General features: G+C 43.3%; 1 protein-coding gene and 1 non-coding gene across 2 annotated transcripts in view; both read left to right on the top strand.

The window, feature by feature from the left end:
• The window catches only part of LOC126199657 (glucose dehydrogenase [FAD, quinone]-like), a 73,235-nt gene that overhangs the window by 42,787 nt on the left and 11,879 nt on the right, over nucleotides 1-18,569 (top strand). The window contains exon 2 of the mRNA XM_049936586.1: nucleotides 1,413-1,772. Coding sequence (XP_049792543.1) covers nucleotides 1,413-1,772 — 360 coding nt within the window. The remainder of the gene's footprint in view (nucleotides 1-1,412; nucleotides 1,773-18,569) is intronic.
• On the top strand, nucleotides 16,112-16,186 carry Trnat-ugu (transfer RNA threonine (anticodon UGU)). Its single transcript has one exon. It is a non-coding gene; the product is annotated as a tRNA-Thr (tRNA).

Raw genomic sequence — 18,569 nt, 5'->3', positions numbered from 1 at the left:
TTCCCTTTCAAAGAAAACACGCAGCCGGTGTATAAATTCTCGTACTTGAGAGTTCAGCTTAGCTCCTTTTGCAAAAGTCCTTTTCTCTGTACTACAGGAAGCCATATTCCACACACACACAGCAACAAACTGACAAAATTAGTGGAACGTAAACGTACATACACAATCCTGCACGAATCACGCAGCAGCACTGACTGAAAGCAGGGGTTGCCTAGCACTGCGGCAAACTGGTGCGTTGCTACGGTAATATAAACGAAGTGTGGTGATCCCATTGGTCGTGGTGGACGTGCGAAGGACGTGCGCCAAGGCGACTTTAACTGTCTCCATCTACATCTACATACATACTCCGCAATCCGCCATACGGTGCTTGGCGGAGGGTACCTCGTACCACAACTAGCATCTTCTCTCCCTGTTCCACTCCGAAACAGAACGAGGGAAAAATGACTGCTTATATCCCTCTGTACGAGCCCCAATCTCTCTTATCTTATCTTTGTGGTCTTTCCACGAAATATAAGTTGGCGGCAGTAAAATTGTACTGCAGTCAGCCTCAAATGCTGCTACTCTAAATTTCCTCAGTAGCGATTCACGAAAAGAACGCCTCCTTTCCTCCAGAGACTCCCACCCGAGTTCCTGAAGCATTTCCGTAACACTCGCGTGATGATCAAACCTACCAGTAACAAATCTAGCAGCCCGCCTCTGAATTGCTTCTATTTCCTCCCTCAATCCGACCTGATAGGGATCCCAAACGCTCGAGCAGTACTCAAGAATAGGTCGTATTAGTGTTTTATAAGCGGTCTCTTTTACACATGAATCACATCTTGCCAAAATTCTACCAATGAACCGAAGACGACTTTCCGCCTTCCCCACAACTGCCATTACATGCTTGTCCCACTTCACATCGCTCTGCAATGTTACGCCCAAATATTTAATCGGCGTGATTGTGTCAAGCGCTACACTACTGATGGACTATTCAAACATTACGGGATTATTTTTCCTATTCATCTGCATTAATTTACATTTATCTATATTTAGAGTTAGCTGCCATTCTTTACACCAATCACAAATCCTGTCCAAGTCATCTTGTATCCTCCTACAGTCACTCGACGACGACACCTTCCCGTACACCACAGCACCATCAGCAAACAGCCGCACATTGCTATCCACCCTATCCAAAAGATCATTTATTTAGACAGAAAACAACAGCGGACCTAGCACACTTCCCTGGGGCACTCCAGATGATACCCTCACCTCCGATGAACACTCACCATCGAGGACAGTCACAGCTCTTCTCTTGCTGTACGGAGTGTAGTCGTGGTACGCAGGTGTCTTCGCTGTACAGCATGCAGTGGCTTGTGGATTATATACGTAGAAGTATATGCAGATGTAGTAGGTTTTCCATAAATCTGTTACAGAATGGACAGTGGCAGCGCTGCAGACCTGCCCTGATGAGTGGAACCGAGCTTGCAGCCTCTGCGCAGTTTTGCGGTGCGGGCAGTGGCGGCGGCAGTGCCGGGTCCTTGTTCTGCCAGCTGCTGGCTTCCCTCGCCCATGCGCAGTGCGCGCTCGCCGACCGTGGCGCCTTCCCGCGGGACGCGTCGCCCCCGTTGCCGGAGTACGACTTCGTGGTGGTCGGCGCCGGGTCCGCGGGGGCGGCGGTGGCCTCCAGGCTCTCCGAGAACCCGGCCTGGAATGTTCTGCTCCTGGAGGCGGGCGGAGACCCGACCCCAACGTCAGACGTCCCCAGTCTCTTCCCGACGTTGCGTCAGACAGAGGTACGACGCCACATGGTAAACGTCGCTGTGGCGTACGTGTTACAGGGTACTTCCCACAGTGCCACGCATTACAGCTTCTTATACTCCATTCACGAATGGAGCAGGGGAATAACGAGTACTTTAAACCCGCTACGCGCACGGTAGTTAAGTAATTATGTCTTCGTAGTCCCCATGTGGGAGCAATGCGCAGGAAGCAGTAGTAAATTCCTACATGGTTCATTTAATAGTAGTACCTGAAACTGTGTAAGTAGGATATCGCGAGACAGTTGGCATGTCCAATGGGCATTCAACAAGCAACGCAACACAATTTTTTCTTTGAAGCTGATTGGTTTTATTCAGGATTCCAAAACACGATATTACTCCCCGCTCTATTGGCTAAAAAACCCAATTTTGCGACATAATCTACGTTTAATCCGATGGCCTTAGCCACGTTACTGGGAGGACTCATGGCTTCGTGGTACCATTCTACTGGTTGACGTTGGAGCCAACGTCTTGCTGCATCAATAACCTACCACCATCTTCGTTCTGCTTCCTGCCGAGCACATCCTTTCTTTCTTTCTTTCTTTCTTTTGCTATTGCCTTTATCCCGCATAGTGCGGAGGGTCGGCAGGATTAAGTACGGAGTTGGCATGGTTAATTTTAAGGAGTGGCCGGATGCCCTTCCTGCCGCCACCCCCGTCCCGGGGGTATGGGGTCTAGTGTAAATCGTGAAATAGTGGGAATGTGGTTCAAAATGGTTCAAATGGCTCTGAGCACTATGGGACTCAACTGCTGTGGTCATTAGTCCCCTAGAACTTAGAACTACTTAAACCTAACTAACCTAAGGACATCACACACATCCATGCTCAAGGCAGGATTCGAACCTGCGACCGTAGCAGTCGCACGGTTCCGGACTGCGCGCCTAGAACCGCGAGACCACCGCGGCCGGCAGTGGGAATGTGTTTCAAATGTCTGCGAGTCGTGTAACTGAGGCGGCACGTGGGGACCAGCCCAGTATTCAGCTGGTAGGATGTGGAAAACCGCCTAAAAACCACATCCAGGCTGGCCAGCACACCGGCCGTAGTCGTTAATCCGCCGGGCGGATTTGATCTTGGGCCGGCGCGCCTACCCGAGTCCAGGAAGCAGCGCGTTAGCGCTCTCGGCTATCCTGGCGGGTCTGCCGAGTGCATCCTTCATTGGGCCGAAAAGATGGAAGCTGGAAACTTCTGCAGACTGAATGAGGAAGAACAGTCCAATGAGGATTTCTGAATCGCTCTCTCGCGAGCAGTCTTGTCTGAAGCCTTACGTAGCCATGGGGAAAGAGAAACTCGTTTGAATTTTTGTGTCGACGAACGCGCTGCAGTCGTGTCTTGTTTCCTGAGGGCGACACAATACACCCCAGAGTTCATCGTTACACCAGGAGGGAGCCGGTCGGAGTGGCCGAGCGGTTCTAGGCGCTTCAGTCTGGAAACGCGCGACCGCTACTGTCGCAGGTTCGAATCCTGCCTCGGGCGTGGATGTGTGTCATGTCCTTAGGTTAGTTAGGTTTAAGTAGTTCTAAGTTCTAGGGGACTGATGACCCCAGATGTTAAGTCCCATAGTGCCCAGAGCCATTCGAACCATTTTTTAACCACGAGGGAGGATATAAAAGAGAATAACCCTTTCAGAGTCCCAGAAGAACGTCGCTTTGTCTTCACTGGCTGTAACTGTGGCTTTAAACTTTTTCTTTAGAGAAGAAGCGGTGTAGCGTTACTCCATAAATTGCGGTTTTGTCTCCAGATCGAAGTTTTGAACTCATGCTTCATCGCGTATGACGATGTTCGACAAAAAATTGTCATTATCAGCCTCGTAAGTCGCATGCGATTCCGTACAGATTGTCCTTCATTGGTCTTTGCAGTCTTCTGTTTGCTGGCGAGGAACCCAGTGGGAACACACCTTTGAGTACCAGAACCGGTGGTCGAGTGTGTCAGCACTACCAACACAGACGTCCATTTGAAAAGCGAATGTCTGATTGTGACCCGTCGATCACTTCGAATGAGAGTGTCCGCACGTTCCAACATAGCAGTAGTCACTGCTGTGTGTAGACGGCCGACAACCGGCAGATAAGGCGTGTTTGCGCGACCTTGTTTCGATGATAGCAGTCGCCTCGCCCAACGACTCGGGATGCTTTTGTTCACTGCCAGGTGTCCGAAGGCATTCTACAACACCCTATGAATATCTGCGATGCTCTCATTTTCGGCCAAAAGAAACTCAGTCAGCTCTGTGCTTGGAACGCACCTCCGTCACAGACCTCATTAGGGGAGGATCTTAGAATGAATGAAATTATCTCGGACGACATCGTGTGATGAGTACGTTCTCGAAACAGTCAAATAAAATATTATACAAATTTAAAATATTAATGGGACCTTATGTATCCTTTTTGCTTTGTGAGGATGAGACCCTATTGGTGTCTATGTAGATTAGGAAGAAGGTCGTGTTTCGATCCTGAAACAAGGAAATGATGGGCCTGATTAAATATACTCCAATAGTACTACAGATCTCTTCGTGATATGGTAACCACTGATACTATTCTAACAGCTCAGTGAATCTGGATTGTATAATCCTTTGGCGAAATACAGACAGAACAGACAGACCGCGTAAATGATTCTCCCAACTTACTTTCAAGCACCTTCTGCTTCATGTTCTTCAGCATTCCCATGACATTCCTCCATGAATCAGACAACATTTAATACCACGTGCTGTTATTCCTTGTATTTGTTTGAGTCCCGTTTTAGACCAATGTTGTATAGGTCCCAGATATTTGATCAATGTTCCGAGGTCAGTATCGAGAGTATTTTGTAAGAAATCCTCTCTAGTAAACTGCCTTCATTTTCCTAGTGCCCTATCAATAAGCCGAAGGAAGCCATCTGCTTTTCCTATGACTTTCTGTACAGCCATTCAATTTCATACCCATATAACTTGTTACAAAGATGTATTTGTACGAGTTGACAAATTCCAGTTGAGACTAATTTATATTGTAGTTATAGCATAATATGGTTTGTTGTATGTGAAGTACACACTTTTATATTTCTTAATATTTAAAACTTGTCGCCCATCTTATGCTCCACTTTGAAACATCGTCTAGGTCTGAAGAAATATTTGTACACCTTTTCCATGATGTCCCCTTTTATAGATACAACTGCATCATCGATAAAAGTCTGACATTACTATTAATATTGTCCGCCAGGTCATTAATCTGCAACTTCCCTGCCAATAAATCCTCAATTAAGTCAAAAATTTTGTTGGAGAACTAATATCTTCGAACTGTCGTTAAGAAGTATTGGCGTGGTACTACGGGAAATACTTTTCGGACATCAATAAATACTGCATCCACGTAGCTGTCTAGATCTACAGCATTGAAGACACCATCTGAGCAAAGCGCTAGTTGGAATTTCTAGATACATTACAGCAGACGTCGCCGAAGCACAAACTCAGCTTTGTGCCTCTGTAGTGAGATATTAGATTTGTATTTGGGAGGAAAGCGGTTCACATACCCTTCTTGCCATCCACATTGACGTTTTCCGTGATTTCTCTAACGTGGTTAATGCGAATGCCGGGATAGTTCCTTCGAAAAGGGCGCGGCTGTTTTCCATCCCTATCCTGTTCTAATCAGAGCTTTTGCTTGGTCCCTAATGACATTATCGTGAATGGGAGGTTAACCTTAATCTACCCCGATCTTCAAGTACAGTCATACAGGTTGTAGTTGTAACAACACGGAATGTAGTACACTGTGCTCAATGGGAAGGATTTGATCTAAAACGGAACCACTTAAGTTTGAAGAACAAGGAATTCTACATTCAAAGAAGGGAAAAAATGTTTCGAGTAACAACACGTAACGAATTTCCATTCCCAAGAGGTAAGAAATTTGTTTTCCGGAGAGAACCAAATTAATTTAAAAGGAGGCTTTTAGTTTAAAAGAGATAAGAATATCTGTTTTCAGCTTTGTTTTAAACATTAAAGCAGTTTTCTTTGTAATGATGGCCTTAGGGTCTACGCCGTTGAAAGCGAAACTGGCGTACTAAAGGTTGTGCTAAACTAGTTATGGCACGCGCGTTAAAAGTAAAAAAAGTGGGTTTGGCGAGAAAGAATAGAGAAAATAAAAAGGATTGTTATAGGGCAGCGGGGAACTGGAAGCGATAAGGTGCTGGCAAATAAAACTTGACGTTTTCACTATGCTGGCTTTCGAATAAAAAATGTGACCCTCAACTACGATCCTCAGACTCAGAATTGGAATATTGAAAGTTTTGGCTGATTTCATTGTCTAGGGGCTGGGATACGTAGTTGCCGCTTTACAAGCCAAATACTGCTGAGTCTACAGTATACAATATGAATGTACACATGGATCGAATGGTCGAACGTTCCTATCAGTCAGCAATTGCAAATTTTGAATGCAACATAGAAATTTATAAATGAAAGATTGCAATCAAATAAAATCTGCAGGTACTATATTTAACGACTTAAAATGATGAGTACGATAGCAGAAGTACCTTTAAGCATGCCGTTTATTACTGCAAAACTATTAGTGGTTTCGATGGTCCAGCAATTAAATAAAATATAGGTTGAATAACAGGGAAACAATAGATTCCTACTTCAGGTAATTAGTTATGAACAACAACATAGCTCGCGAGACATCCACTTCTAAACACATACTACGTCTTGACTGCGGAAGCCACGGAAATCTCATAAGTGCACAAGTCGGCACTACGAAATACTTCTATCTCCCGTGGCCACGCACAAACTGCTCAACACTCTCCAAGTATTTCCTGCGACCGTCCATCGCGCCTTCCCGTCCAGCACTCCCTCGTGTCCTGTGCCACCTGATGCTCCTCCCCCTCCTCCATACAGTCTCTCCATTGACTTCGGTAGTCGGCTACTCTAGTAACGAGCGCTGTTATTGGCTAAAGCGCTCCCGCCATGTCTCCAAGCCAGCGCACACTCATAAACATATTGAAACACATACGAAATACTGGATTTACATTTAAATAACTTGAAATTAAATAAATATTCCTTTGGCTGGACCATAAACATGCTCTTACACACATTATTAAATACAAAAACAAATTAAATATACATATATCAAAGGAATGGAAGCAAAAGTAGGCCAGTAGCCTAATGTCTCTATGCTTTCTAAATGGTTCAAATGGCTCTGAGCACTATGGGACTCAACTGCTGAGGTCATAAGTCCCCTAGAACTTAGAACTACTTAAACCTAACTAACCTAAGGACAACACACACATCCATGCCCGAGGCAGGATTCGAACCTGCGACCGTAGCGGTCGCGCGGTTCCAGACTGTAGCGCCAGAACCGCTCGGCCACCAGCGGCCGGCTCTATGCTTTCTAAAACACAGTAAATATTTGATCAATTTCTTCATGAATAGTATATATCGGATATAAAAAAAGACACAGACGAATAAATATATATTTATGAGCATGCTGCTACCGTTTTTTCGTGTAACTCTGAAGTACTTACTGTGTGACATGATCAATAGTAATCGGCCACTTTGACCTCTAATAACTCATGTACTACTCAAGTTACATGCCTGTAATTCATACCAATTTAGGTTTACACTAATAGCTTTCTAAAGACACGTCGATCGACAAAATAGGATGAACCGTTTAGATTTTGGAAATTCGTTGCTGGGTATTACTTGTGTAATTTACGGTCAGATACTAAACTTTAAACTAATAAAGATATTGAAAATCTGATTACACCATTAGAATCGTCGTGCAAATAATGGTAATGTACATGTTTCTTTCTGTCGTGATTCCTCTGACTATTATTAATTTCTACATGAACTGTGAAATGTCTGCCATTATGGTTTCACGCAATCCACCATCTTTGGCACTCCTGGCGTACAAATCTCCTTCATCAACACAAAGCACACTATTAATTTTAATTTTAATAGTTAACAGCCTCAGCTGCAATGTTTGCCTAGAATTTACCTAGGTTTCAGTCGGCATAACGCAACCTTCTACAGAATAACGGTAACTACCGTCTTTCCATTGTGGAAACCAGTCGTGGCTGCCACATCGGAGTCACGAAGTGGGGCCGGGGCAGTTGCAGATAAGTTTTATAGTCTGACTATAATTTATGGATCTGTAGTGTTAACTTGACCATGTCGTCTATGGAAAGACGGTAGTTACGGTTATTCTGAAGAAGGTTGGGTTATCCCGACTGAAACCTAGGTAAATTCTAGGCAAACAGTGCAACTGAGGCTGTTAATTATTAAAATGAAAATTAATGTTTACACAGTTGCTGACAGGGCCGCGAAATGTTGAAGATATTTAAACAACTCACAGTCCTCGACACAGGATAAACATGAAATTCCCAGCCACGTGGTCGGCCGGGACCACGCGCTTGGTCTACCCCTCTTGCTCCAGATAACATTTGGCACCATATGGTTGCTGAGGAGCCCCAGCTTATCGAGCGGCCGATGCGGCCACGGCAACTCCGAACTTAGAATATTTTCAGGACGCCACAACTCGCCTGTTACCTCCCAACCAGAAAAGACAATTATTTGGAAACATAAGTTAAAATAAATTACGATAAAATTTCTGATATTCCACTTTGATTTTTATTATAAAACGCTTTCTTATGGCAGCGGAATGGATGACTCTCACAGTGCAAAGAATTTAAAAGAAAATAAAGGTCAAGACAGCTACTTAGTAAGCAATAATAATTTAACAAAAAGACTTCTCTAGTAAATCAATTTTCAAGCAACAGAGGAAAATTTTAAAAACAGTGATGTATAAATAACATAATTACAGGAGGTACAGAAAGGAGAGATTTAATTACTTGTAGTCTTTGCTGCCACTGGTTCAGTCTCTATCAGAAAAACAATACTAAAAATGTGAAAAAATGTACATTTGATATATTGATGAGAAGCAGCATTCGAGAAGATTGAAGAATCGGTACAGATCAACCAGAGAGTCATAACCCAATGACTATAACAGAAGGTGGATTCTAAGTGCTATTAAGGAAATGAGGCCCCAACAGTTGCACGAACAAATGTGCTCAAAATACTGAACTTCAAACAAAGCCCGTACTACATATTCAAGATTATTTTTTCAGTAATCATAAACTTCAAGCAATGCCCACATTACACCACAAAGTATCCTCAGAATGGCAGTTTTGGGCAAATACAGTTTACACAAAAGGGATTTTTCGTTTCAAGTAAATATTAAACAAATAAACAACAGATTAAAGATTAAAGAAAGGTGCCAATGACTTATAGCATGAAAGACTCAACTGGCTCATGCTTGACAAAACCCCTTCGCCTCATGCAGTACATATAAATATGGCCAGCACTGACCAACTCATTGGGCTCAAAACAAAGAACATGAACCATCCCATGCACTGCACACATTTGGAAAACACATAGACGCCAAAAGGCAAGTTCTGTAGTTGCACATTAGCAAAAGAACCCAATAACGCCGCTACTGATACACCATCCTTGGAAGTGGGTACACTTAATCGCCGAGCACAAGCATGTCACAGGACCAAGCAAGACGTTCACCAAACAAATACATATGTGTCCGCTGCCCCATTCTATCTGTACACTCACGGACCAAACAGCAAAGCCGAACCAAGGCCGTATTGGAACTCGAGCGTCTCTTTGCTCAGACAAGTGAGCTTAGCAGTCCAAGACAGCGCAATGCCGAGAAATCCGCATCGGTTTACAGCCCCACACAATGAGCGCTTCTGGCTGCTGAGGAACTTCCTTCTCCAGCTAGTGGCAAGACGGAACTGACCAAGAGCCAAAGTAGCTCGTTAAGTCACCACGACCAGTCGCTCACGCATCCTCTCACGAGGTACCAGGAAAGAGTTATCGAATGTCCAGATGTAGTACCCTCGCGCCATGAATGAGTAATCGATAGTGCCCATGGATCAAAGACAAACACAAAAAATCACTCCAGATCATAATTTGTAAATGTGAGATGCGCAAAACTGCACCGAAGTTTGGAGCCCTTATTAAACTACAGATTACTAGCAATTGTCTGGGTAAGTCAGTAAATAAGTTCAAGGGCCAGAGGAAGCGAAGAGCACATAGCCACCATGTCTAATAAAGTGTTGTGTTGTTCATATCACCCTTAGAATTGGGCTTCGAGTGTAAGTTACACCTTAATTGCACCTTTCCACTAGCTGACACTTATAGAACAGTTTTACAAATTCCATTTGTTTGTGTCAAGTATGGCCGACCGATTTCGGTACAACATGAACCATCTGCAGATCTACAGACAACAGTAAAATAAATAACCAGCACATGTTCTGCGTGTGTGTGGTGTTATGTTGACGAGTTGTGCAACAGATTGATCTGACCAGTATCCTTGGGATCCTGCCAGAAGCAGTTTCCACCCCACACTACTACAGAAGACAGACAGACGCTCCTAACGTACCAAAATGAAATGCCTGAAAAACTTTCAGCAATAAATATCTTTTGAAGTCGTCAACTATAAGGAACAGACACAAAAATTCTCCATTTTATTGTGTAACTAGTGGGACACTTGGCTACTGGAGTATTGCTAGTTAGTGTAAGAAAAACATTAAACGAACGGAAAATATTATTTACTGCAAAATCTGAGAAAATCAAGTGAAACTTTTATTTATAAACTAATACACAAATTTCTGGGTTCTTATCGGTATAGAAGGTTACCTCTCATGGATTGGAATCCTGTTAATGAAATTTATACACAAATTGTGGGAAAGCTCTTTTATCCCTTTTCTTTAAAATTGTTATTTACTCAGCAGAATAGCTGAGAACCGCACCTACTCAACTTGAATAATTATCCGATTGAATTTTTCTAAGCACGGTCCAGGCTGCCACGTGAGAGATGTTATGGAGTGACATGAATGAAGTATGTTATTTGTAATGGAGGCAAGATGGGGCTCGCCTACACTGTAGCGCACAATACCATGAGCGACGACTGCTGCCTGCATTGTTCGCCGCTAAAAAATAGCAAAACTATCTCTTTCCATCTGGATTGACCTTCACCAATCAAACTCTCACTATGCCTTGATGAAGTCAAGGACTCCTATCTGCCCCTAGTCTAACTATTGGCCTGGTACACTTGTCAAATAACCAGTACACCGCGATGCCACTCAGTGTTCCCTCACAGGGGCTAACTAATACTTTGTCCGTGTTCACACTGCACATTAAGTGTCGTGGCCAACACACTGAACAAACGCTTAATTGCGAGCGACTCAGTATAGAATATCACTCTGATTCACTAGCGACAGAGGTGGTCTCTCAGTGCAGTATTGAATAGAGACTTTGTTCCTCGCTCTCTGCGTACATGCACGAGCGCACTTGCTCCTGCTACATGTTCCCACTTCAAGAGTGTCACCGGAACGACTTCTCTCCACGCAAAACGCGAAGGGTTAGGTATATCATCCGCTGTCTTTCCCTCACTTCTCCGGCTCATTGCGTCAGAAATAGTCCTCCTATCAGCGTTACTCTTACAAACGGGAGAATGGCGCACCGTTTAAGCCGACAAATCCGGAAATATAAAGCATCTGTGTTAGGCATTTACTGTCCATCTGTGAGAACTCTGAAACTGCGCACTAGGTCCATCAAAAATGCGTATGCAGGGGGCTCTCCCAAACAATATAGTGGGTTTTGCTTTTAAGGTGAACACGCAGGCCATTATCCCTTTTCTTTAGCAAAAACTGGTTTGGTCCAAAATTGGTTCAAATGGCTCTGAGCACTATGGGACTTAACACCTATGGTCATCAGTCCCCTAGAACTACTTAAACCTAACTAACCTAAGGACAGCACACAACACCCAGTCATCACGAGGCAGAGAACTGGTTTGGTCCCTCGGAGGTCAGCCAGCCGGCACAGCTGTGTGCTAACTCACCCTCCTACGGACTTTCCAGTGGGCTGGTTGCCTCCACCAAACAAAAACTCCTGTGCCTGTCGTGTCTTGAATGTTTGTGTACACCAGCCTCGACTTCTTAATCTTGGTGTGCACTTGCGATTTATTTATTAGATTTGCATATCGATTAAATGCAAATATGTAAAATTGACTCTACCCTATCGAGTTTGGGCTCGAATGAAACGTCTTGATACTCAGAATACGATTGTGAGGTCGGAATATGTAAGAAATGAAGATCAGGAGACCACGCCACCTTACAGTTCTATGAAAATACTAAAAGGTTATCAAACCATGCTACTAGCCAATATCAGATACACCAGAACGTAACTAACTGTACTGGGTAAAAGACTAACCTGTCCAACTATCAGCACACTGTAGATGCTACATCATATAATAAAATTATGATTTTGTATAATTAAAGTTAAAAATATAGACCACAAGATTGCTGCCACAGGGTGGCATTTGGCATATTTGTCACATTTGAATAATACGTGTTCACTCCCATTGAAATAATAATAATTATTGTTTTGTAGAGAGAACTGTGTTCTTGCAGGCACTTAATTGAAAATTAACAATATGTACTGGAATAAAAAATCATAAAAATTTGCCAAAGTTAAAGGCCAGTGGCGAAAATATCCATAGCATTGCTGCAGACTTGTCTTCGTCGTGAATTGCTTTCTCATGTGATCGCTGTTTTGGTGTTGTGCTGTGAGCCAACCAGTCGTCTGCGGGTCACCGCCGTAGCAGAGAGCAGGAAAGGAAGGCCCCTTCACCAGTGTCATATATGGCATGCATTTCACAAATTTCCAACCGCACGCTTCCTTTCGTCTATCGCCTTTAATGTACACTGCATAGCCAAAGAAACTGGTACACCTGCCTAATATCGTGTAGTGCCACCATCCCTGATATGCTCAATAATGTTCATGTCTGGGGAGTTTGGTGGCCAGCAGAAGTGTTTAAACTCAGTAGACTGTTCCTGGAGCCACTCTGTAGCAATTCTGGACATGTGGGGTGTCGCATTGTCCTGCTGGAATCGTCCAAGTCCATCGGAATGCACAATGGCCATGAATGGGTCGAAGTGATCAGACAGGATGCTTACATACGTATCACCTGAGTCATATCTAGAAGTATCCGGGGGTCCCATATCACTGCAACTGCATACTCTCCACACCACTGCAGAGCCTTCAACAGCTTGAACAGTCCCCTGCTGACATGCAGGACCCATGGATTCAAGAGGTTGTTTCAAGCCAATATGTGTCCATCCTCTCGATACAATTTGAAATGATACTCGTCCGATCAGGCAACATATTTCCAGTCATCAACAGTCCAGTGTAGTGTCGACGGGCCCAGGCGAGGCGTAAAGCTTTGTGTCGTGCAGGCATCAAGGATACATGAATGGGCCCTCGGCTCCGAAAGTCCGTATCGTTGATGTGTCGCTTAACTGTTTGCACGCTAACACTTGTTGATGGCATTGAAATCAGCAGCAATTTTCGGAAGGGTTGCACTTCTGTCGCGCTGAACGAGTCTCTTCAGTCATCGTTGGTCCTGTTCTTGCAGAATCATTTTCCGGCTGCAGCGATGTCGGAGATTTGATGTTTCACAGGATTCCTGATATTCACGGTACACCCGTGAAATGGTCGAACGGGGAAATCCCCACTCCATCGCTATCTCGGAGATGCTGTGTCCCATCGTTCGTGCGCCGACTAGAACACCACGTTCAAACTCACTTAATTCTTGATGACCTGCGGTTGTAGCAGCAGTAACGGATGTAGCAACTGCGCCAGACACTTGCTCTCTTATATAGGCGTTGCCAACGGCAACGCCATATTCTGCCTGTTTACATATATCTGTAATTGAATACGCATGCCAACACCAGTTTCTTTGGCGCTTCAGTGTATATACACAACAATTATCATCATATTAAATAAACATAAACGTTGAAATAAACATTATAACTGAATTCGTTCTACTTATTCAGAATTACGTTTGGCTCTTGCTTTTCTTGACTATACATTTCAAGCTCCTACAGGACTTAACGGTATCGTCACTTTCGGGTTCTCTGCAGGATGTCCAAGTTTTGCTCACTGTTCGTGACTGGATGCTTCACGTAGCCACATGTGCCCCAAACACTCTTCTGTTCTGAGAGTGTTTCTGCTACTCAAATCTTGTTTCAATTCTATTCCCTGTTTATCCTACGTACGAGTATTGTTAACTGTAGTCATTACAGTACCTCAATTTTGAAACTAATTCTTACTATTGCGGATTTACGAGTATGGCGGAACCTTAATTTTAACAAGTTATTTGTGCGAAGACTATTTTTACATTTCTTACGAAAATGTCTCTAATTCTGGAGAAACTAGAATCACAGAAGGCTGTCTTGACTATGGCTGATATTGGTGCAACGGTGGTTACAGTACATGATACGGACTACATCAAGGAAACCGAGTTTTTTTTCTTTTTTACCTAGAATGGAATAATAGTAGTCAAAAAAGATCCAACGAGCAAATTTCAAACAGATGCAAGTAAAAAGTCTATAAACACACTTGTATTCCAATCTCTCCTTCTACAGCTCCCTCTAGTACCTCTATCTAGTGCCTTTTCTCGCCGATTCTCTGGAGAAACTCCTCATTCCTTACCTTATCAGTCTACCTATACGGAGAAACATTTAAACTTTAAGTAATGAGCCAGCGAATCCCCGAATCACGCTTACAAGAAAACTACATAAAGAGAAAAATTCGACATGTCCTACTGAGAAAAACACCTGTCGCACAAATTATAAAATAAAGAATGTGTTGAATAAAAGACTGAAGGCGGCATGCACATATCAATATGATTGTTGGAACTTTAATGGCGGCCACTATTTATTTACAGCTCGTAGGTTGTGTTCCAAAAATGAACAGCATAGAGACAAGAGTGATGACACTTTCTGCAGGACCTGACTATCATTTTGCAGGACAATGCTCAAGCACGTACAGTGCAGGTTGTTACTGATTTGTTTGACCCATGGGGCTGCCAAGTGCTATACCACCTACTGCATTCCCCTGACTTAATTCTCGTGAGTTCAAATCGATTTCGAAACTGAGGGAAACACTTCACGGCATTCACTTCAGAACTGCTACAAATTCGTCGGGCAATAGGCCGCCCCGCTCGAACTGTCAACACAACTGGCACTGCTAAGAGTATCCTACGACTCCCACATCGCTGGCAACGGGTTATACACAATGTTGGTCAGTCAAACTTGGAAATACGTATCTATTTTGTACGAGCTGTAAATAAATAGTTGCCACCATTAAAGTTCCAATTCCTCGAATTAGGAACAGTTATGAATTAGCCTAGTAAATTAAAGACGTAGTAATACTAGAAGGTTCGTCAGTGTTACCTGATATTGTCAGCAGGAGAGCGATCTCTTAAACTGAAAAAAAGTTGTCTTCTCACTATACTATTCACAGAGGTAAAAAAGACATGCACTAACTGCTAATACTGTGTCAGACCCCATTTGTTCCGACATAGTGCAGGAACTCGACGTGTCATGGACTCAATACGTTGTTGGACGTTCGGTGCAGAAGCACTGAGCCATGCTAACGCTACAGCGGACCATAATTACGAAAGTGTTGCCAGTGCAGGACTTGGTGCACGAACTCACCTCTCGATTAGGTCCCTTAAATGTTCAATGCAATTCGTATCGGGCAATCCGGGTGGCCAAAATGTCCAGAATGTTCTTCAAACCAATCGCGAACAACTGTGACCCAGCGACGTGTCGCATCGTCATCCAGAAAAAATCCATAGTTGTTTCGGTACACGATGTCCACGAATGATTACAAATGGTCTCCAAGTAGCTGAACATAACCATTTCCAGTCAGTGATCGATTCAGCTGGACCGGAGGGCCCAGTCCATTCCATATAAACATAGCCCATACCATTATGAAGCCACCACCAGCTTGCACCGTCCAATCTATATGGTCACGAGCCCAGATGAGGCTCCGCAGGCGATACCACGCTGTTAGCAAAGACAGCAGCATCGGTAGTCTGCTGCCATAGCCCATTAACGCCACATCTCGCCGCACTGTCCTAACGAATACGTCCGTCGTACGTCCCACACTGATTTCTGTGGTTATTTCACACAGCGTTGCTTGTGTGTTAGCACTGATACCCCTACGCAAACACCTTGCTCTCCGTCGTTAAGTGAAAGTCGGCGACCACTGCGTTGTCTGTGATGACAGGTAATGCCTGAAATTTGATATTCTCATCAAACCCTTGACACTGTGGATCTCGGAATATTGACTTCCCTAACGATTTCCGATATGGAATGTTCCATGCGTCTAGCTCCACTATCATCCAACGTTCAAAGTAGTGCGCCTAATAGTAGTGTTGTGGACATGTTGGGAATGTGGCTCTCACGGGGAGCGTGCAAGGGATAAGTCCCTGCAGACGCACTATCCTCTGTGCCCGCGGTGGCTCAGATGGATAGAGCGTCTGCCATGTAAGCAGGAGATCCCGGGTTCGAGTCCCGGGCGGGGCACACATTTTCAACATGTCCCCAATGAAGTGTATCAACGCCTGCTTGCAGCTAGGGTGTCTATTTAATTATCTTTTCATTTCGAGCAAAGCTGCATGGTCATCGACGGTAACTGTTCTTTCGGGAACAGATACTACCGTCATATATAGTTAGACAGATGAATGTTTATCTACTTATCTGAGAATATTTTGGGGAATACTTTATTGTTGTATGAAGTATCGATTTGTGTACGCAGCTTCACTGAACAGAGTTAAACGAGGGGTTAGATTTGTTCATATTTGTAGTTAGTTTTGAGTCTAGGGGGGTTATTTAAATTATGAGGAAAATATTAATTTGCCGATGAAGTCGATTGGGAATCTGTCAAGAAATGCAAGTCTCTAGTGGGACCTGAATTACGTGTTTGAATCATTGAAGAATTTACTGTGTAGTTTAGATCTGTTTGTATCGATTCCATTGGAGGAAGCGTTCAGTGCAGATTCTGGGTGGTTTCGGAAAGTGATTGTTTTCTGGTATCTACACACGATTCGATTTTCAACAGATTTGTTCCCGAAACACGTTGGCGATGAAACGCAGAGCCATACAGAATTCGGTGGGGTACTCGGCTCCGGATCTGTGGAGCGCCGCTGGAGACTTCGTTGTGACAAAAAGTTCTGTGAAACTGAGCGGAGTGCCGCTGATATTTCCGAGCATTTCAATAGACAGTCGATTTTGATAAATGTATAGTTTTATTTGGCATTTAATTAAAATGCCGCAATTCATAATTTTATGTCAGATATAAGTTTCTTTAAATTTAAAGCTTGCTGCATCAACACCACTACAATTAAGTACACTATTGATCTGGCGCTTAGGATATTTATGTTTTTGTATTATGAATTTGTGTCTTGTAAATTTGGGTGGTACTTCATAACATACATGTCACGCCAACATGTTATGAAGTGGCGGTGTGTGAGCTAATGAGCATTTCGCTCTCATTTAAGTATATGGCCGAAAGAGTCAGCCTCCAGGAATTCAGAAACAAACCCTGTCGTCCAGGACCGTGTGCCACAAAGAATGCAGATTCGCTACAATTTGGGGAAATTCACAGGCGACTATTGTGCTGAATGAGGCCTAAGTGCTGTTGTGTGCCAGTGAGACAGACGAGAACCTACATCATAGGGAAACCCCGTAAAAGCTGTGTGTGGCCATGGTGATGTAGCAGTGTTAAATAAGGCGGTCCTAAGATCGGCCATAAAGAGAAACATTTATGAAAACTTTTTAACTCTGTAGTAATTCAGGGAATGGAGCTACAGTAATTTTAATCTACCATCCTTCATAAATTTTCATGGCGATCCCAATAAAACTTGAATATTGATCATATCTATAATAGTTTAGGATTTGCTATTAAAGTGAAATTAACAAGTTTTGTTACAAAGATCTGAATGCTGAAATCTGAACAGTTTGGTCGATCTTAACGATCGATATTTCATATAGAAGCGCATCATTAAAACGACAAATGTTGTAAATATCAACTCTGCAACTTTATTTGTTTGAAAGATATAGTAAATTTAGTTATTAGTATTTTCACTTCAGCATCAGATCTTCATTTCCTCCATACAAAACACAATGAACGATGACAGCATCACACCTTATTGAATCATTAGGTAACAGAACATTTGTTGTAAATTTTAGTGCATAATAGTTACTTTTGTTCTTTATTTATTTATCAGAAAGCACATTGGTACAAGGCTACTGGCCGTGACATTGAAAGTTAAGAAGGAATTGGTATAGGTTTATGTAAAAGAATTTAACGTTTATTATGTAATGGATATTATTGTTACTTTATTTAGAACGTGAAAGTGGTTAAGCTTTGATTATTTAAACATGTCAAAATGTAAAATAATGTAGAATAAGCTGTAGCCAATCAGATGGACGGCTTCACGAAAGGGAAATGCCCTAGTCAGTTGAGCGAGTGTGTTCGGCGAGCGGGAAACGCGGCCGGGGACGGGCGGAGGGACAGTGCTGATGGAGACGCGAAAGCGGACGGTCGGTCTTTAGGTAGCTAGGAAGTGAAACGACTTAGAAAATAGTGTGGTATGGCGGGACTTAGTGTCTGAGCGCTGAGCAGCCGTGAGCCTGGTGTGAACTCTAACTTTTCGCATAGATAACTTATATTTCGAGATGAGATTGTGAATGATCGAACGGTGTCAAATGGATTTGCGCTCCAGTTTAGTAGTAACTCTAAATACGACCACTTTCGCTATTAGTTTGCTTTATGAATAAACATTATTCTCTCCAAATCGCAACTGTGTGGCTACATCATTTATAGGTCGTTAATTTAGCTCCCGATATTATTATTAGCGTTGTTACATGTTATATTAACGTTGTATGTTTCATACAATTTTGCAAA

This window comes from Schistocerca nitens, chromosome 8, assembly GCF_023898315.1.
Source record: "Schistocerca nitens isolate TAMUIC-IGC-003100 chromosome 8, iqSchNite1.1, whole genome shotgun sequence".
Classification (NCBI taxonomy): Eukaryota; Metazoa; Arthropoda; class Insecta; order Orthoptera; family Acrididae; genus Schistocerca; species Schistocerca nitens.
The sequence above is the reverse complement of the archived record's forward strand: the minus strand, read 5'-3'. Positions and strand labels throughout refer to the sequence as shown.